The 27945-nt window shown below is 42.2% G+C and overlaps 2 protein-coding genes across 2 annotated transcripts in view; both read left to right on the top strand.

Moving 5' to 3' along the window:
• The window catches only part of LOC307126071 (uncharacterized protein), a 33267-nt gene extending 30332 nt beyond the window's left edge, over positions 1 to 2935 (top strand). The window contains exon 3 of the mRNA XM_079816442.1: positions 1246 to 2935. Coding sequence (XP_079672568.1) covers positions 1246 to 2327 — 1082 coding nt within the window. The 3' untranslated portion in view covers positions 2328 to 2935. The remainder of the gene's footprint in view (positions 1 to 1245) is intronic.
• Positions 2936 to 11635: 8700 nt separating this feature from the next.
• LOC307127101 (uncharacterized protein) lies at positions 11636 to 26476 on the top strand. The gene is made up of 3 exons (XM_079818096.1): positions 11636 to 11703; positions 12166 to 12331; positions 23676 to 26476. Exons 2-3 carry the CDS (start codon positions 12166 to 12168, stop codon positions 24668 to 24670), a joined length of 1161 nt encoding a protein of 386 aa, XP_079674222.1. The 5' UTR covers positions 11636 to 11703; the 3' UTR covers positions 24671 to 26476.
• The last annotated feature ends 1469 nt before the right edge of the window (positions 26477 to 27945 follow it).

Raw genomic sequence — 27945 nt, 5'->3', positions numbered from 1 at the left:
TGAAAAAAAAAAAAAAAAAACGTGAGTCACTTACATGTATATTTACATGTATATTACTCTGTTCCCATATTACTTTGAGTTATTATGACTCTTGGGTAGCAATATTTCAAGTGTCTAGTTTAAAATAAGACCAGGTTTATGAATATAGACCATAGGGTTTAAGAGCTGCAGACATTTTCATTTGGGTATATCGTTTTCAAAGAATTCTCAAAAATGGAGCGCTTGTTAAGAGGTTAATGGGTTTTGTTTCACAATCCTCTCCAGGGTGCAGTTATCCCTATTGCTTGTACACTTTTTTTCTAGCACATCTTTTCGATCCCTTCGCCTCTATTAATGTGCTTGGACACAGAGCTCTGTGAACAGCCAGCCTCTTTTGCAATGACCTTTTGTGTCTTGCCCACCTTGAGCAAGGTGTCAATGGTCATCTTTTGGACAACTGTCAAGTCAGCAGTCTTCCCCATGATTGTGTAGCCTACAGAACTAGACTGAGACCTTTGCAGGTGTTTTGAGTTAATTAGCTGATTAGAGTGTGGCACCAAGTGTCTTCAATATTGAACCTTTTCACAATTTTCTAATTTTCTGAGATACTGAATTTGGGATTTTGTTAGTTATCAGTTATAATCATCAAAATTAAAATAATGATTGAAATATATCAGTCTGTGTGTAATGAATGAATATAATATACAATTTTCACTTTTTGAATGGAATTAGTGAAATAAATCAACTTTTTGATGATATTCTAATTATATGACCTGCACCTGTATGTTGGTCCTGACTCTGTGCCTGCAAACATATTGTCCCTTAAATGATCGATCTTGCTATGCGCTCTAAGCACTTAGGTAAATTCAAAAAAATTATTATTTTTCTGTGGCCATGAAAAATATCCTTTTCTAAGAATTAAATTAATAATCAATACTGAACGTCCTTAGGACGAACTGATTGAATGATTGTAATGTTAATGTAGCTACATCAAGTTAATCTATTTAACTGATTCAAGTATTCATAATAAATCATAATGAATAATCATAATGAGTTATGAATAAATATTAATATTTTCCCTCAGAGCTAATTCGCTACACAATGTAGAAATATAATTTCTACCAAAAACAGTGACTGATCTGGTTAGTGATGTTGGACTGCTATTATTTTGAACACAACTGTATATGTTTTTTGTTTTGCCTTAAAAGTTTTAATGTCTTTATGTCTGTTGTTTTGTGCCATTAAACTTGTTTTTGTCTCTTTTAGATTTGATGGCACTAAAAATGGAGAGTCAAGAACTAAATGAAATGGAAGAGAAAGATCCGGATGGGCAACAAAAAATCACTCAAAAGCCTGGAAAGAGTTTAATTAAAAAACGACAACCTAAAGTCCACTGGAATTTTCACACTGGAGAGAAGCCGTTCACCCGTGAAAAACGTGGAAAGATTTTTATTATAAAAGCAAACCATAAAAAACACACAACTATTGACATTGGAGAGAAGCCTTTCACCTGCCAACAGTGTGGAAACAGTTTCACTCAAAAAAGGCAACTTAAAGCCCACATGAGAATTCACACTGGAGAGAAGCCTTACACCTGCCAACAGTGTGGAAAGAGTTTCACTCAAAAAGTGCATTTTAATGTCCACATGAGAATGCACACTGGAGAGAAGCCTTTCCCCTGCCAACAGTGTGGAAAGAGTTTCACTCGAAAACAACATCTTGAAGGCCACACAATTGTTCACACTGGAGAGAAGCCTTTCACCTGCCAACAGTGTGGAAACAGTTTCAATCAAAGAGCACACCTTAAAGCCCACATGAGAATTCACACTGGAGAGAAGCCTTACACCTGCCCACAGTGTGGAAAGAGTTTCACCCGAAAAGAACATCTTGAAGGCCACACAATTGTTCACACTGGAGAGAAGCCTTTCACCTGCCATCAGTGTGGAAACAGTTTCACTCAAAGAGGGAATCTTACAGCCCACATGAGAATTCACACTGGAGAGAAGCCTTTCACCTGCCAACAGTGTGGAAAGAGTTTCACTTATAAAGGGCATCTTAAAGTCCACATGAGAATTCACACTGGAGAGAAGCCTTACACCTGCCAACAGTGTGGAAAAGGTTTCACTCATAAAGGGCATCTTGAAGGCCACACAAGTGTTCACACTGGAGAGAAGCCTTATACCTGCCAACAGTGTGGAAAGAGTTTCATTAAAAAAGGAAGTCTTAAAGTCCACATGAGAGTTCACACTGGAGAGAAGCTTTACAGCTGCCAACAGTGTGGAAAGAGTTTCACTAAAAAAAGGAGTCTTAAAGGCCACATGAGAGTTCACACTGGAGAGAAGCTTTAAACCTGCCAACAGTGTGGAAATAGCTTCGCAATAGAGAAGGGGGATATTTTATCGTTTTCGACTTACCGGTAAAACCGGCATCTCACATGCAGAGCGAAAATAACTATGGTGAAAGGCATAGGTAAAGATGAGGAGGAGTTTATCGCTAAACAAGGAGCTACCTCTACAATCTGAAACTGGTAAACACAGATATACCTTTGTGATGAATTAGAGCGGAGACTGTGAGCCAGGCCTTCTCGTCCAGCAGCAGTGCCTAACCTCACAAATGTACTGCTAGAAGAATGGTCAAAAGATCCCATAAACACAAACCTTGTGGAAAACGTAAACCTTGTGGAAAGCCTTCCCAGAAGAGTTGAAGCTGTTATAGATGCAAAGGGTGGGCCAACTCAATATTAAACCCTACAGATTGAAGAATGGGATGTCATTGAAGTTCATGTGCATGAATGCTTTAGAGTTTCACTCTTACGTTCTTGGTAGTTTGGGCTTGCCAAGTTCGATTCAGCAGAATGAACTCCTGAGGACGGGAGGACACAGTCCAGTAATTCTGCAAATGGAACAGTGTATGTATATTTTAGGCAATAATAAAACAAAATATATTTTAATACACCACTCTGCCTCTTCGTTTTTATTTGAAGAATATTAAACATTAATAGCCACACAAATGTGGTCCAGGCAAAGCATACATTGATTATCTTCACTGCATGTATATTTAAAACAAAATGAAATATAAATCTCAACCTATTAATATGTGGTTCAGGCAATATGTGAATATATACTCTGGTTATCTTCACTGTAATAAAATTAAATATGACAAACACAACCCTCTTTTTGTTAAAATGTCAGTTTAAATAATCAATAATAGCCCCCAACAAGAAATAAAGAAAACAATTCAGTCAAACGTAAAAAGTCAGCGCTCTAGTAGGCTATGACGGTAAAGTTAACTAGCCTAAATATATAAAGTTATGAAACTTCACTTTGCCCTCAGCGAAAACGATTTGCCCAGGAACAAATTATAGGTTCATGAGACCTAAAATCGCCTGTTTGCTCTACACAAGATGAATAATTTCTCGTGTTTAACCACTACAGAGACATCAGATCCAGTGGCAAACGTCAGAAGGTCTAGCCAAGGAAAGGCTGTTTTCAGTGAAGTACATGAGAGCTGAGCGCCCGGTGATCAACTGGATCTCACAACTCCAAAAAAACTTCAGATTAAATGTTCAAACTGCTGCTATCTTTAGCAATAAACCACAGATATGAGCTTCAAACAACTACTTTCTCACCTGAAAAACTCTTTAAACTATATTTTGGTTATTGTGGGATGCATTCTGGGATACCTGGCTGTCTTACGTTCACACAAGTCACCTCTCGATGGATCCTCGATAAAAGGGGTGGAGCAGGAACACATCTGGGAATTTGAACTGTAGTTTCCTAAATGTGAACTTTGAATTGGAGCATTACTTGGGCAGCGACTGATGATACAAGTACACAAATACAGACAAGAACGCATATTGAGAAACAGCTCAAAAAACACGAGAGGCGAGAGGCCACTTCTGTTCATCTCTTTAAAGTTTGCCTTGATGCTTTTTCTTTTCCTTTGGCATTGTTTGAGTAACAGTTTAAGACCCAGGACCAGTAGTGAAAAATGAAGACCAAGATTCAGGATTGCAATCAATTTAAGCCAGCTTCAAGTCTCACAAGTGTTCGTAGGCCGTGCTTCCTCTACCAGCCTATCGTACATACAATTTCTCAACAGTTATACTGTTTTCAAGGTCTAGCAGCAACATTCCTGCCAGGTGGAGGATTCTGATTGGTACAAGAAACATAAAAAGTCCAAACAATTTGTCACATGAATAGATAAATGAGATTGTCAGGGTGTGTGTCACAAAATCCCCCTAGATTAGGGTAGTTGTTGGCCCCGGATGTCATAAACTGGTGCTCTGGTGATCTGGGGGTGTCATGAGGACTGGTCAGATAGCTCCAACAGACCAGCACAGAACATGTAACACACACACATACAAGAACTAGAAAATCGCCTCTTATCCAGTGTCAGTTGGACCTGAATGTGGCTTGGGAATAGTTTGATTAAAACTACAGCAGATAAATAAACTATAACATGAAATGAAAAACAAATCCATATTTAATATCTGGAAGCCGGGCTAAGTGAGTAAACACTGTTACTGCACTCCCGTCAGGTTAGGGGTGTGTGATGCCTCCAAAATCCAAGCACATGTTCTGAAATCAAGCGTTTAGCGAAACATCACACATCCCTAGGACAGACCCTCAGTCACTACTCAGAGACCAAATACAAACTTTAGAAAAATATAAAAGAAGAAACTGTTATTGGTCATATTGATTAAGTAAAATCATAACTTGAAAGAATCATTAAAAATCATTATAACAATATAGAAAGATAAATATTGAAGTAGGCCTTGATTATACATTTAATTAGGAGATATACAATTATATTGAAGCGGCAGTGGATTTCAGAATCACCTTTCAGCATGTAAATATGAAAGTAAGTGGCAACGTCTGAAAATATACTACATTTTCAAAAGGGGGAGCATTTGCCCCCAGACCCCCTAGAGCAAGGGTGTCCGACCTTGGTCCTGGAGGGCAAATGCTGAATCAAACACACCTGAACCAGCTAGCTAATCATGGTGTTCAGGGCTGCTTGATAATTACAGACAGGTGTGTTGAGCAGGTGGAGCAGGGTTGGAACTGAAATATGCAGGACGGTAGCCCTCCAGGAGCAGGGTTGTACACCCCTGCCCTAGAGAGCCAAATAACTACTTAGAGATTTGGAGATCGGGAGATGGTGGCAAGGAGATGCTCTCACGTTGATGTGAGGAAATTGTCATCCAGTGTAGATGGCACAACCGCTTGCCTCTCATCGAACTAATCCTGATTTAAATCGGCCGCTGCATGAAGAATAACCTCTATGGCAGCATTATAATGCCATTAATAACCGAGCGCATAACTGATGCTTGCGTGCGCAGTAAATCACTCCCGTGAGAAAATAACAGATCTACACGCGTGGAAACGGCTTCCCGCAAGCTCTTTTTAAACCTGTGCATGACATCTCTTGAACATTTTCTAATCTCTCAAGGGGAACTTAATCTCCCACCTCCTCCGTCAAAAACTCCAAATCAAGAGCAAATGCTGTCAACAGAGATTAGAAATACACACCATCCTCAGAAAACCACTGGGTCGAGGTTGCATCAATCACTTCTACCCCACATTGATGCTCCACATTGGATGCCTACACACTGAGAAGATGGTGTAGGTGCTAGACTTTATGGTGCTAGAAGAAGGGATGCATCCTGGGAACCCATGGATGCAGGAACACCAACCCCAAATTGACTGGAACACGGAGGCTTGTGGCTGTGCAATTATTACCAGACGTTATCCAAATCCTGAACTCCCCTTATTCTTAGAAGTTGATGCCTCATACACTGGGGTCTGAGTGGTACTCTCTCAGTGGCAGGGTGATCCTTCACGACTCCATCCATGTGCCTTCTTCTCCAAAAAGCTGTCCCCAGCGGAGCAAAACTACGACATCGGAAATCGTGAGCTACTGGCTATCAAACTAGCTTTAGATGAGTGGAGACATTGGCTGGAGGGAGCAAATCACCGATTTGAGTTTTGGAGTACATCCGTGTTAACAGGCGACTCAATCCACGTCAAGCAAGATGGGCATTACTCTTCACCAGGTTTGATTTCCTAGTTACCTACCGTCCCGGACATAAGAACTATAAAGCGGATGCACAATCTCATTTTCACCAACCAAATCCAAAATCATCCTGTCTTGAACCCATTCTCCCTCCAGCCATCATCACTAGTCCCATCCAATGGGCTCTGGACGACCAGATTTGTCAGACCATGATCTCAGAACCTGCTCCGCCGGGAGGTCCTGAGGGGCGATTGTATGTACCATCTACCTGTCTTTTGCCCCTCATGGACTCAGCTCACACCTCTCTGGACACCCAGGTAGCCAGCGAACCCTCTCGCTTCATCGCCAACTGGTGGCCCTCGATAAACCAGGATGTCTCCCGATATGTCAAAGGGTGCTCAGTCTGAGTCCAAAACCTGTATTTTTTATGACTATCGATCGATTCTCAAAGGCCTGTAAGCTCATTCCCCTCAAGGGTCTTTCCACTGCCTTTGAAGCAGCTGATGCACTCTTCCAGCATGTCTTCCGCCATTTCGGTCTACCTGTAGACATTGTCTCTGCAGACAATCTCCAGAATCTGGCAAGCATTGTTCAAACTTCTAGGAGTCTCCATCAGTCTAACATCCGGTTATCATCCTCAAACCGACGGCCAGACTGAGCGCAAGATCCAAGAATATGGGAGATACCTGCGGTCATATTGCCACCAATACCAGAGCAGCTGGAGCCGGTTCCTACCTTAGGCGGAGTAGGCCCAAAACTCTCAACGCCAATCCAGTGCATGCTGGGCTGCCAACCACCATTGTTCCTCTGGTACGGCGAGCCCTCTGAAGTCCCATCAGTGAACCTGCATTCTACCATCTTAAAAATATATCAAAATTATGGCTCAATGCAAAATGCTGAACAGTTAGTTAATGCGTTCATGACCTCAAGGCTAGATTATTGTAATGCTCTACTGGGTGATTGCTCTGCTCGCTTAATAAACAAACTCCAGCTGGTCCAAATATATCTAGATTAAAAACACATCTCTTTACTATAGCATACACTTATAACACTTTTTTTTTAAATTAAATGATTGTTAGGCTGCATTAACTAGGTCAGCCGTAACCGGGAACACTTCCCATAACACCTGATGTACTCGTTACATCATCAGAAGAATGGCATCTACGCTAATGTTAGTCTCTCTGTTTTATCCCGAGGTTTACTGCAGTCAGCCGGATCCAGGCTGTATCCAGATCAGATGGTGGACCTGCGTCCAGTCATGACCAACTCATGACCCTGAAGTGTCTGCAGAGTCTGTGTCAATTAAACTCCCCCTGAAATTACCTCATCAACACGGCATCCTCAATAAACCCATCTCCGGCGTGATCAGGGACGTCACTAGGATTGGAATACAGGGGGGGCTTAGCCCCCAGGGTATTTGTAACTTGCGTTTGCAAAATCTTTGCACTCACATCTAGAGCTACACTGACGTCAACAACCAGTCAAGAAACCAAGATTTTAAGAAGTAAAACGTGACAGACATATCCTCTTCTTCCATTTCTACTCTGTTAAAGAAAAGTTACTGTAATGTTAGCTTTTAGACACATCAAAGCTGATTGGGGAATTTACTTAGGTCAGATTTTGCTCCTGATGAGTTACTATAAGCAATGACTTATATTGTCTGTCTGCTCATGTAAATGTATGAAAAGGTAATAGCATACTATATCTAACTCCTCTCTATATAAGATAAGTTGTCCACAGAATGCTATTTAATTACACAGAACCGCATGTATTCAACCCATTTTTTTCAACCCTAAAATACAAATATACCGCTAAACCTAAAATTGAGCTAAACCTATACAAATAACACAGCTGTGCAGTTTTCACACCCTATAGGCTACTAAATTTACCCTATACAATAGCCTAATGAGATAACATTGTTTAATATTTGAATCACAGCTTATATTGTGTTTTGACATCGACAACCCAAGTGCATTTTACCTCAAACTTGCGACTAGTTAACTTTCAAAAATAGCAATCGCTTCTCGGGTCGACATTAACTCACTGACAAAATTATATTCTGAATTAAAAATATTTTATACCACTTTTTAATGTGTGATTGTGTAAAGGTGTTCACGAGATACCAACCTTTCGCGAACTTGCTTTCAACGTCGAACACTCGTTCTCAAGAAGACAGCGGTGAGCACGGGATGTGTGTGTGTGTGTGTGCGTGCGTGCGTGCGGCGCGCGTGAAGGAGAGACGCAGGGAAAGGAGATGCAGCGGAACGTTATTTGCTCTATGAAAGACATTGATAAAGACAAAAACTTAGGACATTTAATCCATCGTTTTATTTTAGCTAGTTTTGCCAAACACATTATAGATTTGGTTAGTTATCGTTTTTTTGTAATGCCTCGTTTTTATTTTTATTTCAGTTAACGACAACCCACCTAGTTTTCGTTTTTTCGTTCATTTTCGTTAACGATTATAACCTTGGTAACGGAGATGAATCCTCCAGGCAGTGTCTTGCAGGAGCGCTCCGGTCTGCAACGCTCTGAAAGCTGCCACAGTTCACCAACGAGACGCGATCATCTTAATAGCACAAGGACTCTTTGTACTTCTGTCCAAATACCGACTTTTCGGCTATTTTTTTGTAGCTGGATATATATAATTTGTTGCATCTAAATATGAATGAGGAGGATACGGTTATTGATAAATCAAATTGTTATTGTTGTTCTTATTATCATTTAGGGGGGCTTAGGAACATTTTGGGGTAGCTTCAGCCCCCCTAAAATAGGCCTAACGACGTCCCTGGGCGTGATGACTCCGATTGTTCGAATATTACAATTGAATAATTCTTAAATCGATATGCCATCCTCAATAAACCCGTCTCCAGCGTGACGACTCAGATCCTTTGAATATTGCAATTTAATAATTGTTTAATCAATACGGCATCCTCAATAAACCCGTCTCCGACGTGCTGCCTCCGATCTTTTGAATATTCCGATTTATTATGACCTCTGACCTGTAAAGTTGTCAGAATAATAATCATTCGCTGTTTGTTAATTGGCCAGAGGAGAACTGGCACCCCGACTGAGCCTGGTTTATTTTTTTTCTCCATTAGGTCACCTGATGGAGTTTTGGTTCCTTGCCACTGTCACCTTTGGCTCGGCTTGCTCAGTTGGTTTTCTCTCACAAAAGGCTTTCCCCACAACTAACAGCAAACACGACATCAATATGAATACAGTAAGAGCCTCGTTGTGCAGCATAGCAGTGTCATTCATTATAACGGCAGTTTGGACAAGTGTGCAGATACACTCGCGATGCGTGATTGACAGCCCCGAACATTATAAAGAGAGCGTTCTTTGATCGCTCTCTGTAGTTTAATGCTACTAACAGAAACGATGTGAAGGTTATCGTTTAGTCACTGGCTTGATTCACTGATAGGGCATCAAGACGGCCAGCACCGTGACTGACAGTATTAAACGATTTAGAAAGAAAGTCTGTGTGAACTTAAATGATTAGCTACACATCAGAAATCACTGATCACAGATCAGGCATTAATGAACACAAAGTTATGGAACAAACTGCCTTTATCGATCAAAACTGCACCCACAGTATCTGAGTTCAAAAGTCTTTTGAAAACCTATCTGTTTTCTTGTGCGTTTAATGTCTTGTGAATGTCTATATTTTTTTTTAATATATTTTTTTTATTTCAGTAATGGACATAGGTAACTTCTGTACAGCACTTTGGTCAACCAAGGTTGTTTTAAATGGGCTCTATAAATATAATAAACTTGAACTTGAAACTTGACTGTTACTCACTGTTTGTGGCGGTGCTGTCGAATCCATATCGTAAAATCTGTTTGTAAAGCCTGTGCTGACATAAACGGAATCCATTTTCTCCCTGAATGCTCTGGGCGTGCAAAACAGAGGAAGGGGAGGTAACCCTTTTTTCGTATGACGACATATATGGAAGATTTTAGATCGGCTCGTCTGAGCTCTCATTTTCTCAAAGGCAGAGCAGGACACCCAGAATTTGGTTTACACCTATTAAAATTTCTAGCCACTTGGGGACCATATACAGGCTAGGGGAACTCATATTAATGTTAAAAAACCTTGGGCCATGGGACCTTCAAAACTCTTTCTTTGGTAGTTATTTTAGCACATCATTGACCAATACGCATTTAAATACGTATTTTTCCAAGAATTCAACGGATATGTTTTATTGTTTGTATGTGAATGTCTATACACATCTGTGACTTGAGCATGTGATCAGAGGGCTGTTCCATAAAACAAGATTATAATACAAGCCAGGCTTATTTTGGTTAGTCAGACTTATTGTCTGTGGATAAATAATCATAAAGCAAACTTAAAATAGTTCAAACTCAGTTACTCCTGCAACTTATGCTGGGAAACTACCCTGGTGCTGGGCAGGCAACTGTCAGGATAAGCTGAGCTCCTCTAACACGGACCAATAGGAACGCAATGACTCTCTCCCATACCATTATTTGACTTCATTACTATCAGTCTAAAATAAATATATTGTATACAGAAAATCAACCTAAGTAATGCTACAATGATAAATGCCCAACATGGTTATGAGAAGAACATTAGAGCATTACAATCTTTAATAAAAAGCTAAATTCACATATTTATAGTAAACTCTTTAAATGACACTTAATTCCTAATAAGTAATTCAAGTAATATTATTTTAACATCTAATAAGTAAATAAATAAAATAATAATAAATAAATAAATATAAAGGGAGGGAGGGTTAAATAAAAAAAGGTAATTAATGTAAGATGCATTCCTTTATTTTATAGAATATCCTATTCTTTGATTTTAGAGGTGCCCATATCTTTTCAAAATATATCCTTTTGCTCTTAATTTCATGTTATCCTCTCCATAGTGTACTTTAGAAACTAAATCATTTAAAATATTGTTTTCTCCAAAAATGTGTTCTTGCTTTAAAAGCTGTAATTCTCAGAAGTCTAAATAAGGTGCCTATAACTCATCTTTATTTAGTAGCATAGTTCCCATACCCAAAACTATATTTTGTATCTTATATTTGGTTTCATAAATTCTTTACTGAATTACTTGTCCAATTTTTTTATAATTATAAAATTGAGCTACTATATAAGTTCACTGCAACTTATCCAACATTCTAAAGATAAATGATTATAATTAGAAGATATTTCTGGTGTTATAAAATATTGCATACAAATTTTCCACAAAAAATATATACTTATATATAAATATACTTGTGAAATGTAAGTTTTGCATTGAGGAAAACACCATATCTCAAATGCATAAAACAGCACAAAATATATGCTGTTTTCTGTGATAGCTCGATTTTATCCATGATCAGCCTTCTAAGGCTGCTTATTTGTTAGGTTCATTCAAGTTAGGTTTTGGAGTTTAATACACACTTTTGGTAAATGGACTGCATGTATATAGCGCTTTCAACAGACCCATGGCCACCCAAAGCACTTTACATATTGCCTCACATTCACTCATTCCACCCAACTTGGTCAGGTGGAACTGGGGATTGAACCACCAACCTTGTGGTTTGTAGACAACCTTCATGAACCACTGAGCCACTGCCGCCCCAGCTTTTCTTAGCGTCTTTTATGCAACAGTCCTCGGGACTTTTATTTTGTAGTGGTGTCGTGACATCATAAGGCTGCGCCACACTCCTGCCTCTGTTGTGATTCTGCTGAAGAAAGGTTTGTGTTTTAAGCTTTTAAAGTGTTTAAATCAGTGCAAGCTGTTCAGGAAATGTTATAGTTTTAACAAGAAATATTAAATTAATGCTTTATCTAATATTAATGAACTTTATTTTGTGTGAGTAAAGTTCATTCACACATGTAACATTCACTCAGTAACAGAAAAGATGTGTCTCATTTCTCTCTATATATCGTGAATTTGTTTATCAAAAAACAACTGCTAATGTTCTCATGGAAGTGTAATCTATTAAATGTAATCTACAAATAAATAAAATGTCTTGTTATGAACCTACTATATAAATTGTGTTCTTTTGGTAATTTGTAGTATTTAGAGAGTTTTTTGTTGTCTAATCATGTAATTTAAGGACATTAACTCTCTTTGACTGACTGTCTTACCAGTGACTGAACTACTGATTTAGTTTGGATGTGCTTTTTATTTCTGTGTTTATTCTTATTTTAAAGATGGCGTTTATTAAAGAGGAGAGTGAAGACGTGACGATTGAAGAAACATTGAAACATGAAGAAACTGAGGAACAAACAAAGATGGCGTTTATTAAAGAGGAGAGTGAAGACGTGAAGGTTGAAGAAACATTGAGAGTCAAACATGAAGAAACTGAGGGACAAACAGGTTGGTTTCACAATTTTACATTTTTAGAGAAGTTTCTTATTTTTCCATTAGGCCGATATGATAAATAGTCAAGTCAACTTTATTTATATAGTGCTTTTTACAATGCAGATTGTTTCAAAGCAGCTTCACAGTGTTAAACAGGAAAATAATGCAACAGAATTTGATTTGGCCGTACAGCCGCTCTGGAGAAAACAGTGATGTCATCGAACTCATTACAATTATCATACACTGACAATGTGGGCAGATCAGCAATTTAGTTTATATAGTTAATTTATTTTACTAAGTAGATTTATTATTAATGGCGCATGGCGGTCGGGGACAGTACCTCTGGACTGGCAGACGGGGGTGGTGGTCCCTCTTTTCAAGAAGGGGGACCGGAGAGTGTGTTCCAACTATAGGGGGATCACACTTCTCAGCCTCCCCGGGAAAGTCTATGCCAGGGTACTGGAGAGGAGAATACGGCCGATAGTGGAACCTCGGATTCATGAGGAACAGTGTGGTTTTCGTCCCGGTCGTGGAACACTGGACCAGCTCTATACTCTTTCCAGGGTGCTGGGGGGGTTCATGGGAGTTTGCCCAACCAGTCCACATGTGTTTTGTGGATTTGGAGAAGGCATTCGACTGTGTTCCTCGTGGCATCCTGTGGAGGGTGCTCTGGGAGTATGGGGTCCAGGGCCCCCTGCTTAGGGCTGTTCGGTCCCTGTACGACCAGAGCAGGAACTTGGTCCGCATTGCCGGCAGTAAGTCAGACTTGTTCCCGGTGCATGTTGGACTCCGGCAGGGCTGCCCTTTGTCACCGGTTCTGTTCATAATTTTTATGGACAGAATTTCTAGGCGCAGCCAAGGGCCGGAGAGTGTCCGGTTTGGGGACCACGCGATTTCGTCACCGTTTTTTGCAGATGATGTTGTCGTGTTGGCCTCCTCAGACCAGGACCTTCAGCGTGCACTGGGACGGTTTGCAGCCGAGTGTGAAGCGGCTGGGATGAGAATCAGCCCCTCCAAGTCCGAGGCCATGGTGCGGAAAAGGGTGGCTTGCCCGCTTCAGGTGGGTGGAGAGTTTCTGCCTCAAGTGGAGGAGTTCAGGTATCTAGGGGTCTTGTTCACGAGTGAGGGGAGGATGGAACGGGAGATTGACAGACAGATCTGTGCATCTTCTGCAGTAATGCGGTCGATGTACCGGTCTGTAATGGTAAAGAAGGAGCTGAGCTGCAAGGCAAAGCTCTCGATTTACCGGTCAATCTACTTTCCTACTCTCACCTATGGTCATGAACTGTGGGTCATGACCGAAAGGACAAGACCCCGGATACAGGCGGCCGAAATGAGCTTTCTCCGCAGGGTGGCTGGGCGCTCCCTTAGAGATAGGGTGAGGAGCTCAGTTACTCGGGAGGAACTCGGAGTAGAGCCGCTGCTCCTCCACATCGAGAGGAGCCAGCTGAGGTGGCTCGGGCATCTATTTCGGATGCCTCCTGGACGCCTTCCCAGGGAGGTGTTCCGGGCACGTCCCACCGGGAGGAGGCCCCGGGGAAGACCTAGGACACGCTGGAGGGACTATGTCTCCCGGCTGGCCTGGGAACGCCTCGGGGTTCCCCCGGAAGAGCTGGAGGAAATGGGTAGGGAGAGGGAAGTCTGGGCGTCTCTGCTTAGACTGTTGCCCCCGCGACCCGACCCCGTATAAGCGGAAGATGATGGATGAATGGATGGATATATTTGGATATTTAGTTGAAAATGTGAGTCCCCAACTGAGCAAGCCAAGCCAAAGGCGACAGTGGCAAGGAACCAAAACTCCATCAATTAAATAGCTTATAATAAATCATTAAACTAGATGAGGTAAAACAAACCATGCTTGCGTATGGGTCGACATTCTCTTGATTTGTGCTTAAAGGTGTAAGTGCAACAATAAATACATTTCAATCATTATGATTTTTATTTTGAGCAAAATAACCAGGATTATCAATGCAGCTTGACGAAAACTAGACTAAAATGGAAACTAGACTTCACTGTTTTCTTATTGGATGATCTGGTCATGAGTTGAATAATCAGGTCATGTGTGATGGATCATGCTGATATAAATTGTACCTTGCTGTGTACTTGTTGTTTGCCTGACGAAGATCTTCAGGTTGAAATGTTGCATATTTTGATAAATTGAATTTGGAGCAGCAGTGGCAGTGTGCCCATTTTGTTTATTCTTTAGTGAAGTGCTTTATCTGATTGTGCACCTGCCTAAAGTTTCTGGATGTGCACATATTACTACTTTGAGTTCATCCTGCTTGTACACGTCTGGCTATTCTAATTGTGTATTGCACTCTTGATTACCTTACAATCCAATGTTAAATAACAGCTCAATGATATTCCTTTTCGTCCGTTCTAAGATTAGTTTTCGATACTACATTTAAAACAAAACATTCACATTCAGGCTAATTTCTTTGTTTCATTTCTGAAGACTCCCGACTGAAAAGATTTGGTCAGTTCTTTCTGAGTCCTAGCTCAGAAGGCTGAATTACTTTTTTCAAATTTGTCCCTTAAGCCTTGTTTCCATCTAAATTACCCAGAACAATTTTTCTCAGGAACTTTTTTCCTAGGAACTCTTTTCCCCCAGACCTGTTGCTGTCTGTGTTTCCTTTGCTGTCTAAAGTACAATAAAGATTAGTCCGGTGACGAAGGACTGCACACGACTTTCAAGTTCCCATTGGATTTCGTCCTCCGCAAATAAACGCAATAAAGCCTGAACCTTGTCATTGGTCCATCTGTCATATTTTTTAAACTCCATTTTCAGACAAAAATGTTCAGGTTTTCCAACCTGCAAAAAGTCATTTCAGGGAAGTATGCCCCTCAAACCACCCTGCCCCGCCACCACAAACAAAAAATGTATATAACATTTCCCCATAAACATGACTTAATTAATTTGTATACCGAAATATAGTTGATTATAACAGCAAGGAATGAATAAAATAACAATTTACATACACGCCAAAGGGTACACTTTCTCATAGTCATGGAGCTCCAGTTTCTAGATACACGGAACTGTTTAATTCGGCTCAGGAGAAGAGATAAAAGCCCATCTACACTGACGATTGGTTGAATTACCGAATCAGGATGCTCTCTGTCTTACATGCACTTCTCGAGGCACACACGCAAGGTCTCTCGCTCCCCCTCCCTCTCTCTCGCACTCTAGGTTCCGGGAGATTTTAATTAATTTGTGGGCAACAGGGAGCCGCTATCAATTTGCGAGAGACTCCCGGAACTTCCGGAAGACTTGGGATGTCTGCATTTTTTTTTATTTGAATAGCAAACAACTCTTACTGCATGCAATGCAGCAGACTTTTAGGTTGAAATAAAATGCTGTGTGAACTCAACCAATCAGCATGTTCAGCCAAAATTCTTAACAGTACTACACTGTACATGGAACTACTCTGTCTGTTGATTTTCAACTTCAGAAGTGTAGAATCCAGGGCCCTCATTTATCACTGGTGCGTACGCACAGATCTGTGTGTAGTGAGTGTGTAAGAACAGTTTCACGCAAAGTGTGGGATCTAATAACTTCTACTTATATGTAGATAGGTGTGTGAATATAAGCACACCTCTGAGCATTCTTACACAGATAATCTAGTGGTAGAATAGCGGTACTAGACATCAAAAGCATTTAAGACAGTATGCATTAAGCAATACAAATATGTTTTGTGTTTCCTTTCAATTATAAAAAATCGTGTAATTTTTAACACGATGCGTAGTTGGAGTTAAACCCTATAAAAGACAGCTGTGACAAATGTTTGTCTCAGTGCAATGGCATTATTGGAAGACTTATAAATAGAAAAGAGTTTAATTCTGTTAACATGCAAATCATTTGTGATGCACATTTGTTGTTGTTAAACGTCGTTGCGTGGTGGCCTGGAGGAACACACGACTCATTCAGCTCTGTGGGGGTGCATCTCCAAGAAGGTGCTGTTGAGGATAGCTGGCTCATTGGTGAATTTAAGGCGACAAAATGTTTAATATGCTATTGCAAGAAGTACAATTACTTAACTATGTGATCAAGGTTACCCGTTAAACCCATGGCTAATGAACCCCCCTAACAGACCCGAGGACTGAGCAGGAACCATTCAGACAAGACAGAGGATCATACAGGCATTTTAGATAAGGACGAGCTCAGAAACATTAGAGATTTATTTCATTTTGTGTTTGGCAGCTTGGTGGGAACAAATAACTGAAATCACATTAGTCAGCGGCTTATGGTTTATTAGCAATTGTATTTGCACGAGGCAATCTGTTTCAAAGACTCGTTGATTTGAATATACATTTATGTTGCTCAGTTCACCCTTTAGGTCATTAGTGGCCTTTGTTGTTTCCTCTTGATTTTGTAGCACCGCCTTGCTCAGCCCTCTTGACACATGGAAGGGGCAATGGACGGGCCTGGCTTCTCAGGCACAATGGGTGTCGCTTTTAAGGATACACATGTTCACATTAATTGAGTTAATCCTAAAAATGATTTCATTAAAATATTTTACAAATTTAAATAAAATGTTTGCAAACAGTAGCCTATTCCAGTTCCTTTACCTAGAGCTTTTTAGAGCGTCAGTGTCACCATCCTTAATAATCCCGGACAGAGCTGTGCCACCGATGATGCAGGCTATGCGATTGCCCAAGGGGGAAAGTTACGTTGTTGTCTGTCCTCCTCCAGTTGTGGACATTTCTCATCTGTGTGCTGCGATGCGGATATCCACTTACTTGAATATAAGTCTAAATTTTCATCAGCAAGGTCTGCTTATTTTGCACAGATTGTTGATAACAATCAGAATAACCCGAGACAAATGTTTCATTCAATCAACAAACTACTTAAATGAAACCATTCTTTGACTGGTTCTGCCTCAACTTACCTTTGTAATAACTTTCTTGATTTCTTTAGCTCTAGGATTGATCACACTCGTAAATGTATTATTTCTCCTCTTCCTTTGTCTGTTTCTCCTTTATCTGCCTCAGAATTTTCTGGTATCCATTTCTCAAACTTCTCCACGATGGATTTGAATTCTCTTTGCAATAAGGTTCAAAAATTAAAGCTGCCACTTCCATTGTTGATCCTGTAGGATCACCAGGCTGTTTCAATCGTATTTTGCTACTTTATGTCTGGCTGTATTAAGCATAATCAATGATTCTCTGTGTACTAGTACAAACAATCTTTTTGAGCCCCCGAGCCTGGCTCCTCCCCTAACACGATCATAAGTAGAGCACATTCGCATTAGTTCGCCCACTCGATCGCGAGTTACTGTCAGTACTGTTAGATACTATAGCCTACAACTTACAAAACAGCTTACAAAACAAAAAACGATGATCAAGAAGAGGTGGATTAATCTTGTGAACAGCTACCTTGATGGAGAGCTGAGGATCACCACCGACACCTGCCTCTGCAGTGACTATACACCGGATCGTTTTACAAACTTTCACCGGAGACAACTGGGATTCAGTGATAATCCGCTGCAGAATGGGGCTGAACCGACAATCCCCCGCCCCGGCCTTCATCCTCCCATCCCGCCGACATCTGGTGCGTCATGATCAGTAAGTGAGGGTTTTCTTGTGAGCTACGGCAGCTTTCCCGCGAGTGGGCGTGGTTTTGGCGCCGACAGCGGACACAACCCCAGCATTTGAGAGCAGAGAATGCTGCTTATTTTTTCAAGTTTTTGATAAGCTGTTTCATGTACTTTTGGTGGATTTTTTTATGATTCAAATTTGGCTGGGTGGTTAATAACACATTTATCTGTGGTTTGAGAAACTCAAACACATGTTTAGTTTTGACTTTACAGGGACTTTAAGGTTAAAGGTGCTATAGAATGAAAAACTGTATTTACCTTTGCATAGTTGAATAATAAGAGTTTTGTGCATGGAACTGACATACATTGAGCTTCAAACACCATCGTTTCCTCCTTTATATGAAAATCTTCTGCGTGCGAAAGACAGCTGAAAATGCCAATAAAACACTGACTTTGACATAACAGTCGGGATCATTAATATTTATGCCCCCAAAATTTGCATATACCAGCCCATGTCCAAAGTCAGGTAGTATTAACGTGGAACTGCACAGCCGAATCATCAGAAGTTTAGAATGTATTGTGAAGAAGCAAGGAAGGACAATAGCGAAAATGGCAGATAACGTATTTAAATGTTATGTTCCTGGCTGTGCAGGGGATGTGAGCACTTTACAAACCGTTCCCACAGAACAGAACTGTCAACAGGCATGGTAGATTTTAATCTATAACAGGATACCTGTTACAAACAGAGGTGACACAGAGAACAGATGGCAGAGGTAAACAGAGTTTATTAAGCAGAACCAGGAAGTGAGCAGATGTGGTGAGTATCAGAAGTGTGAGTCCAGTAGAATGGTGATGGCAATGGGTGATACTGTACTTTCTTGATTGTAGGTCGACTTGGAGAACAGGACGATGGAGCGATGGAGACAGGGAGCCAGGAGACGAGACGAGGACCTCCACGGCCATCTCCTGAGGGCAGAGGACCCCGACGCCATGGTGGTCGACCTCTACCCCAAGGCGCCGGTCTGTCTGGACAAGAAGAGTGGAAGGTCTCAAGTAGGGTTGGGTCTAGGATGTCGTGCCTGGGTACCCATGATCGCTCCTCTGGGCTGTTCCCCTCCTAGTCGACGAGATACTGGAGCTGACCACCACGACGCTGGGAGTCCAAGATCTCTTGGACCTGGTATGCCGCGCCGTCTTCTAGGAGAAGCGGAGGAGGGGGCTCCGGGGTAACGCCAGGCTCTGGGGAAACAGAAACAGAGGGGTGATGTGGTTTCAGGAGTGACACATGGAATGTGGGGTGAATCCGGTACTGAGGTGGGAGTTGGAGTTTATACGTGACGGGGTTGATCTGCTGCAGGATGGTGAAGGGGCCAACGAATCTGGGACTCAACTTCTTGCACTGCAGACGCAGTCTGATGTCCCAGGTTGACAGCCAGACCTTCTGCCCAACCTGGAACGTGGGAGCTTCTGAGCGGCGAAGGTCGGCTGTTATCCTGCGTCTGCGAAGGGCCCGCTGAATTTGATGATGGGCCGAGTCCCAGACCCTCTCACTCTCCCGGAACCAGTAATCAACCGCAGGGACATCGGAGGGTTCCCCTGACCACGGGAAGAGGGGAGGTTGATAGTCGAGCATGCACTGAAACGGGGTGAGGCTGGTAGTAGGCTGACTGTGTGAGTTCTGTGCGTACTCAGCCCATCCTAGGAACTGGTTCCAGGGGCCCTGGTGGCCGTGACAGAAGTGACGGAGGAAATGGCCAATCTCCTGGATCTTACGTTCCGTCTGCCCATTCGTTTGGGGAAGGAATCCAGACGAGAGGCTGACGGTCACACCTAGGAGGGAGAAAAAGGCTTTCCATACCTTCGATATGAACTGGGGACCCCTGTCCGATGTCTCTGGGGATACCATAGCAGCGGAAGATGTGATTGAACATTAACTCCGCAGTTTCCAGGGCAGTGGGTAATCCTCGTTGTGGGAGGAGGCGGCAGGATTTGGAGAAACGGTCCACCCCTACGAGGACGCAGGTACAATTGTCTGAGACTGGGAGATCCGTGATAAAATCCACCCCTAGGTGTGACCAAGGGTGGTTGGGAACGGGCAGAGGATGGAGCTTTCCAGCAGGTAGGTGACGTGGACTTTTGGACATGGCACATTCCCTACAGTTAACTCAGGTTCTTGTGGTCGGTGAGTACTAGGAACGGGTGTTTGGCGCCCTCTAGCCAGTGTCTCCACTCCACCAGTGCGAGCTTGATGGCGAGGAGTTCGCGGTTCCCGATGTTGTAGTTCACCTCCGCCGGGTTGAGCTTGCGGGAGAAGAAGGCACATGGATGGAGACGACTGGGGTTCCCCTGCTGCTGAGAAAGGACCGCTCCCACTCCGGTGGTGGAGGCATCCACTTCTACGACAAAGGGCAGTTCAGGATCTGGGTGGACGAGGAGGGGAACGGTCGTGAAGGCGGTCTTGAGGGTCTGGAAGGCTTCGGTGGCAGATGGGGTCCAGGACAGAGACTTGGGCTTGTTGCGTAGGAGACTGGTGAGTGGACTGGCGATGGAATTGTAAAGATGGATGAAACGACGATAGAAGTTGGCAAAGCCGAGGAATCTCTGGAGTTCTTTGACTGTGGAGGGGGTTGGCCAGGACCGAATGGCTTCCACCTTCCCCTCGTCCATCAGGATGCCACTGCGGTCGATGTTGTAGCTGAGAAACTGCACTGAGGGCAGATGGAACGAACATTTCTCTGCTTTGAGGTAGAGCTGGAAGCTCCTCAGGCATTGGAGGACCTCTGCAACGTGGTGTCGATGTTCGGCCAGGCTCCGGAAGTAGATCAGGATGTCGTCGATGTAGAACAGCACGAACTTGTGGAGACACTCCCGGAGCACCTCATGGATGAAATCCTGGAATACGGAGGGGGCGTTGGCGAGTCCATAGGGCATCACAAGGCATTCGTAGTGGCCCGTGGGCGTGACAAATGTGGTCTTCCACTCGTCCCCCTCACATATTCAGATGAGGTTGTACGCGCTGCGGAGGTCCAACTTCGTGAACACAGTGGCACCACGGAGATGTTCCAGGGCAGCTGGGATGAGAGGAAGGGGGTACCTGAACTTGACGGTTATGTTGTTGAGTGCTCGGTAATCTGTGCAGGGCCGCAAGCCTCCGTCCTTCTTTGCCACGAAGAAAAATCTCGAAGCAGCAGGGGAAGCAGATGGACGGATGTAACCTTGCTACTGTGCCTCCTTGATGTAATCCTCCATGGCCTTCTCCTCCGGGAGTGAGAGGGGATAGATCTTTCCTTTGGGCACTGGTTCACCTGGCAGCAGATTGATGGCACAGTCCCATGGCCGATGGGGAGGCAGCTTGGAAGCCCGTTGGGGACAGAAGACGTCGCTGAAGGGGGCGTAGCAGGAGGGAACATCCACCGAACGTCCTTCTACAGGACTCTCGATGGACGTGGACGGGGAGATCTTGGGGACGAGGAGAGGGACGTACCGGTGGAAATGGGAAGCAGTCCGGGAAACTGTCGCCCCACTTCAGGACCTCTCCTGTCTTCCAGGAGATGACTGGGTTATGCTGCTCTAACCATGGGCGCCCTAAGATGATGTCAGCGGTGGATTCCTCCAGAACCAGCAGATGTAGACTCTCCATGTGGAGGATTCCCACTTGCACTCCGATGGGGCCCACGGAGCGGCTAACCTGCCTCCGACTGAGGGGTTTCCCGGTTATCGACTGGATCTGGTAGATGGTCGGAGTAGCAGTCGTGCGGAGCTTGAGCTGTGCGGTGTTGGTCCGGTCTTCTGTTACAACAGAGGTGACACGGAGAACTGATGGCAGAGGTAAACAGAGTTTATTAAGCAGAACCAGGAAGTGAGCAGATGTGGTGAGTATCAGAAGTGTGAGTCCAGTAGAATGGTGATGGCAATGGGTGATACTGTACTTTCTTGATTGTAGGTCGACTTGGAGAACAGGACGATGGAGGGATGGAGACAGGGAGTCAGGAGACGAGACGAGGAGACACTCAGGAGACTTGGGAGAACAGGTAGGTAACACAGGTGAGTCAGTGGAAGCAAGCAGTAGCGTGAGCATGTGCAAACGAGACCGGACAGTGACTGAGTGAATGCGTGGGGCTTAAGTGCAGGTGGTAATTGCAGTGGTAATGACGTGCAGGCGTGTGTGATCAGTATTCAAGTGACTGTGAGCGTTGTGTCTGGGAGAGGGTTGAGCCTGGCGTGCTTTTGACAATACCACACCAATTTAATTCAAAGTTGTTAGTTTGCTCTGACTACTGTTAAGACAATTTCAAAACACTGCTTCATGAAGCTTTGGAGTGTTATGAATCAGTGGTTCGGAGCGCCAGTCACGTGATTTCAGCAGTTTTGCAGTTTGACACGCTATAAGAATCATGATTCATAACGCGCCAAAGCGTATATAGCATATTAAAAAGATTTGTATAAAAATGGATAAACACTATTTAACAGCAAGCTGAAACCCTATATCAATTTGGACTATTATAACTAACTGCCACTATAAAGCACCAGCCTTTGAATGAGGTTCCAAAACACAATCTATAATAATGTTATAATAATTAAATAAAACAAATAAATAAAATATATAGGTTAACGATCACACTGAAACACTACTAAAATATGGTCAATTATAACTGTCATAAAAACTTACAAAATGTGCTCCGATGGAGTAGATGTGGAAGGGATGTAGTGCAGGCACATAGCAGCTCTTTATTGTATTTTAAAGCCCTTTGCATCAACTACGTTTGTGTTAAACTTGTGCTCTATAAATAAAACTTGACTCGACTCTAACAAGCTTGAGATAACGTTCCTAATTTTTTTGCCACCATATCAGTGGCCCCAAATCAACCTTAGTTTTTTTGTCCTCCAAGTACAAGCTCATTTCATCCTTCTCTCCTTCTTCACCTCTTTGTCAATGGCCATCAGCATGGTTATCTCCACCTGCTTTTCCTTTTTTTTTTCTTTGGTGCAGACTCACTTTCCTCTGTAGGCTTACTACTGGCAGTAATATCATTATATCGAATATCATCCGATGTGAACAATAATCTACGAGAATTTCCAATAAGCATTAGCTTGCACTTTTAAATTTGTGCTGATGTCAGGTGCTCTGGCTCCCAGTAAACATGTGATCTATGGTGTCTCTATTTTCATGTTTTGTGTAATATAATCGCCAATGACTAGGGTACTCTCAACAGTATTCTCAGTGGGTGCGTCTCTGAGCGGGGAGAACCTTTTTGCTGTTCTAATCTAATTCCCTGCGACTATGCCATCTCACAGTCACCCGGTTACCCACCTGCACAAGCTCTGTTGTTGCCGAAACCGAACAATGTACAGAGTTCACTAAGCTAGTTGCATCCAAATGCAGTGTCTAAAGCTCTTGCATTCTTACTATTCTGATTTAAAGTTTCGATCATTTAATCATTTTCTTGTTCATCACTGTGAAGCTGCTTTGAAGCAATATGTGTTGCATTAAGTGCTATTTAAAGAAATGTGACTTGACTTGACTTAACTTGATGTTAATGCCTTTTTCTCTGTCAGTATAGAAATGCATCATTTTGTATTGTGTCAATTTTATATTAACTTACTGGATTGACCAGAGACTCTGAATGGGGAGTGTCTCTCGAAATGATATTTAAATAAAGGAAAGGGTTATGAATATTGAGAAAAGGTTAAATGTAACCCCTCTTTCTGAAGCTTAGTGGGTATAGGATCTAGCATACATGTTTTTGTTTTGATGCCTTTTAATGTCTTGATGTCTGTTGTTTTGTGCCATTAAACTGGGGTTAACTTGTTTTTGTCTCTTTTAGATCTGATGGCACTAAAAGTGGAGAGTCAAGAACTAAATGAAATGGAAGAGAAAGATCTGGATGGGCAACATCATGATTTCATAACTAGAGAAAAATCTTTTAGTTGCTCACAGACTAAAAAGATACCCTCACAAAAAATCACTCAAAAGACTGGAAAGAGTTTCATTGAAAAAAAACACCTTAAAGTCCACAGGAAAATTCACACTGGAGAGAAGCCGTTCACCTGCCAACAGTGTGGAAAGAGTTTCACTCGAAAAGCGAGTCTTAAAGTCCACTCAAGTATTCACATTGGAGAGAAGCCTTACACCTGCCAACAGTGTGGAAAGAGTTTCACTCAAAGAGGGCATCTTAAAACCCACATGAGTATTCACACTGGAGCGAAGCCTTACACCTGCCAGCAGTGTGGAAAGAGTTTCACTCAAAAAGGAAGCATTGAGGAACACATGAGAGTTCACACTGGAGAGAAGCCTTACACCTGCCAACAGTGTGGAAAGAGTTTCACTCATAAAGGGCAGTTTAAAACCCACCTGAGTATTCACAATAGAGAGAAGGCATTCACTTGCCAACAGTGTGGAAAGAGCTTCTCTCAAAAAGCAGACCTTAACAGGCATGTTAGAATTCATACTGGAGAGAAGGCTTTCACCTGCCAACAGTGTGGAAAGAGTTTCACTCGAAAAGAACATCTTGAAGGCCACACAAGAGTTCACACTGGAGAGAAGCCTTACACCTGCCCACAGTGTGGAAAGAGTTTCACTCAAAAGGGAAGCATTGAGGAACACTTGAGAATTCACACTGGAGAGAAGCCTTACACCTGTCAACACTGTGGAAAGAGTTTCACTCAAAAAGGGATTCTTAAAAACCACATGAGTATTCACACTAGAGAGAAGCCTTACTCCTGCCAACACTGTGGAAAGAGTTTCACTCGAAAGGGAAACTTTAAAAGACACATACAAATTCACAATGAAGAGAAGGGGGGTGTCTGCGGTCAGGGCTGATGGAATGGGGGGGCTTCTATAATATTAGACTGCGTAGCCTATAACAAAAGATAATGAATTTCAAACCTGAACCAAACATATTTGTATTCAAAGATCAGCAGTCTGTCATTAGTCTTTAGTCTGCCACAAAAAAACAACATTAAAATCATGAACTCAAATGTCATTGTGAAAAGAAATAACAGTGCGTAAATCAGACCTTTCTGTATAGCCTAACGCTAATAAGCTTAAACAAAAATAACAAAATAATTGTGTAGTTAAGTATTTTTTTGTACATAGTGCCGCGAACAATCAATCACTCCTTTACGTGAGCATCACTGTCCTCCTCGCGGCTGCAGCAACTTGCGCTCTCTTCATCAAGGATTAAGACAAAAAGGGGACAAAAAGGTTGTATTGTCTTTGTGCATATAGATTAATTAGATAAATGTATAGAAACAATAAAACTTTAAATTCACACAGCTATAGCCTACCGAGGTTGTGGAGGCCCGACGTCAGCATATTTCGCAGAGGTTTTTCACTGTTTCCAGCACTTCTGTCTTTCCCAGGATGTATTTATGGAAACTCTGCACAATTCATCAACAAATTCATTTTTACTTTGATTTCACTGCGGACCAGGTTAAATGAGCACCTGTCTCTCACACCTGTATTTTTTTAGAACTTAGAAAAAAGATGCTGCAGCCAATGAGCAGCCGGCGGGGGCTGGTTGCAGGACGACTGAAAATGTATAGGATGTTATCCACTAAGAAATAAAGCAAACAATTCAGTCAGACATACAAAGTCAGCGCTCTAGTAGGCAATGCTGGTAAAGTTAAATATCAGTGCCCCCGTGTCAAAAAGCTTGGGCCCCCCCGTCTGGCCCCCCTAAATTTGTAATTGTATCACCAAAAAAATTTCTGAAACTGGTTGCAATGTGCAGTTTTTGCTGTGGCGGTATGTGATGAAAAGAGTAATTTATTGTGTCATAACAAATAACCAGTGCAGAGAGGCAAAACACCACGAGGAGGCTGCGAGCTGTGACGAGCAAGCAGTGATCTGTTTATGAATGATTCATCACTCTGTCTGTGTTCAAATAGTTGTAAAACGCGGGCTATAATGGTTGCTACGCACTTGATTAAAGATAAAATAAGTTATCTTTATATACGTTGTGTTACTTCACCCATATGCAGCAGTGATACTGTAGATTAATTTTACTGACTTGACGACTTTGAATTCCATTCAGTCATTTCGTTCTTTTAAACACTGGTAGTTAAAATACATTTTTCAATGGCAAATTTTTCTGAACACGTCCACATATGCAATCTTTGATCATATTCTGAATTAGAAGATAAATTATGACCAACGCAACGAAAGAACCGTTCATGAGCGGCTATCACAGAGACTGTGTTTCACCGCAGGGATGCAGAGAAACGATTCAGGTAAAAAGAAAATATTTAATTTCAGTCATGTTCACATATAGCGAGAAAAAATATTATGTCCAATTGTCCAGTGTTGCTTATACAGTGTTAGATGTTTGTTTTTAAACCTGACTATATCGCCTATGCAAACTTTGCAAAGAGTTTGTTAACAGAGAACAGATGCAGGCTACATAATAATGTAAAATAAATGGTTTTGTTTTGCTTTTATAAACTGAGCATGCATGATCATATTACAGATACATTCATTTTCCTAAGTTGATTTAGGTTCAGCCCCTGTAAGATTTTGCAGCAGATTTTTTCAAGTTTACAGATGCAGAAAAGTGCAAGTGTGTTATGTCATCACTGCTCATCATCACATTACTTGTCAAATAAATAAATAAACTTGAAATCATTTAACTTCATGTTAATGTTGTTCTTTGGCTCTGTGGGTCCTGGTATAACTCCAACTAAAATCAAGTTCTCCTCCTTAAAACGTTCCTCGCATGGCAAATTCAAAATCACCAAATATATGACCCCTACTGAATATGGGGAATATTTGAATGGTTGATACCAATCAAGGTTCATCATGAGAGCAAAATAGTTTGGTTGTGCTAAAAAAGGCTGTCCATTAACAAATTGAAAGTCTGCCCAAATTTGTCCATCATATACATCTGCCATCACGGAGTTAAGAATGTGTCTTTGTCTCCATTCCTCACACTTTTTTAAAAACCCAGGCCTTTTTATCCAGGTCTCTAAAGACTGAGTTACTTTCTTGTAACAATAGTTTTGCTAGGGGTACAGATATTCCTTGCCATTGAAGCTTATCATCTTTTTCTTTACAGTTTTTCTTCATTGGTTTGGCTCATTTCTTGAAACAGAAATTACATTCTCAAAACAACATGGACAAATCTCCAAACCACTTGGCAATTGTTCACAACAGAATAGCATTTCTCATTCATTTCATCAAATTGCAAATGTCTAAGTACATGTCTCAATGTCTCAGTACATATTTGCAAATGATTAAGTACAAGTAGCCTACATTTAGCACAATTTCCAAGTGAATAGATCTTGTTGATCTAAACTGATTGTTAGATTCTCAGTCTAATGGTCGTTCGCTCGAAAACGTATCAGCGTCATTTCATTGTATAAGTCATCACATGCACAATAGTCTGTTCAAATGTCAAAATTAGTCAAGAACATAATACCATGAATACCATATATGGTATTCATGGTAATCCCTTGGAACATTTGATAAATGTATTACAGCAATTGACAGTCAGGTGAAACTAGACTAATGAAGGAGGACTTTCACACATCTCAGATGACCAATCAAACAGTATGTTTAGTTACCTGACAGGTGCTGTCCATGGCTGTGAAAGCTGACAAACATGTATGTAAAGAGATTGACCATGCAGGACCAGTCCAATTTCTGAACATGGAGGCACCTGGCCAAGTAAATGAACAAGGGAAACTGCCTGCTTGAGGAAAAGGAAGAGTGAGGATGAGAGGGGGAGCCTGTGGAGGAAGAGAGGGGTAGAGAGGGGAAGAGAGGGGTAGAGAGGGGGAGGGGAAGGGGAAGAGAGGGGTCGAGAGGGGAAGGGGAAGGGTAGAGAGGGGAAGAGAGGGGAAGGGGGTAGAGAGGGGAAGAGAGGGGAAGGGGGTAGAGAGGGGAAGAGAGGGGAAGGGGGTAGAGAGGGGTAGAGAGGGGAAGGGGTTAGAGAGGGGTAGAGAGGGGAAGGGGTAGAGAGGGGAGGAGAGGGGAAGAGAGTGGGTAGAGAGGGGTAGAGAGGGGAAGAGAGGGGTAGAGAGGGGTAGAGAGGGGAAGGGGAAGAGAGGGGTAGAGAGGGGAAGGGGAAGAGAGGGAGGGGAAGGGGAAGAGGGGGG

The sequence above is a fragment of the Gobio gobio genome (assembly GCF_949357685.1).
Source record: "Gobio gobio genome assembly, chromosome: 5".
Taxonomy (NCBI): Eukaryota; Metazoa; Chordata; class Actinopteri; order Cypriniformes; family Gobionidae; genus Gobio; species Gobio gobio.
The sequence above is the reverse complement of the archived record's forward strand: the minus strand, read 5'-3'. Positions and strand labels throughout refer to the sequence as shown.

Excerpts from the sequence above, each read along its gene's own strand:
- LOC307127101 (XM_079818096.1), top strand. The coding sequence starts at position 12,166 with ATGGCGTTTATTAAAGAGGAGAGTGAAGACGTGACGATTGAAGAAACA. Across the intron at positions 12,332-23,675 it reads AGAAACTGAGGGACAAACAG|ATCTGATGGCACTAAAAGTG; the intron begins GTTGGTTTCACA and ends TGTCTCTTTTAG.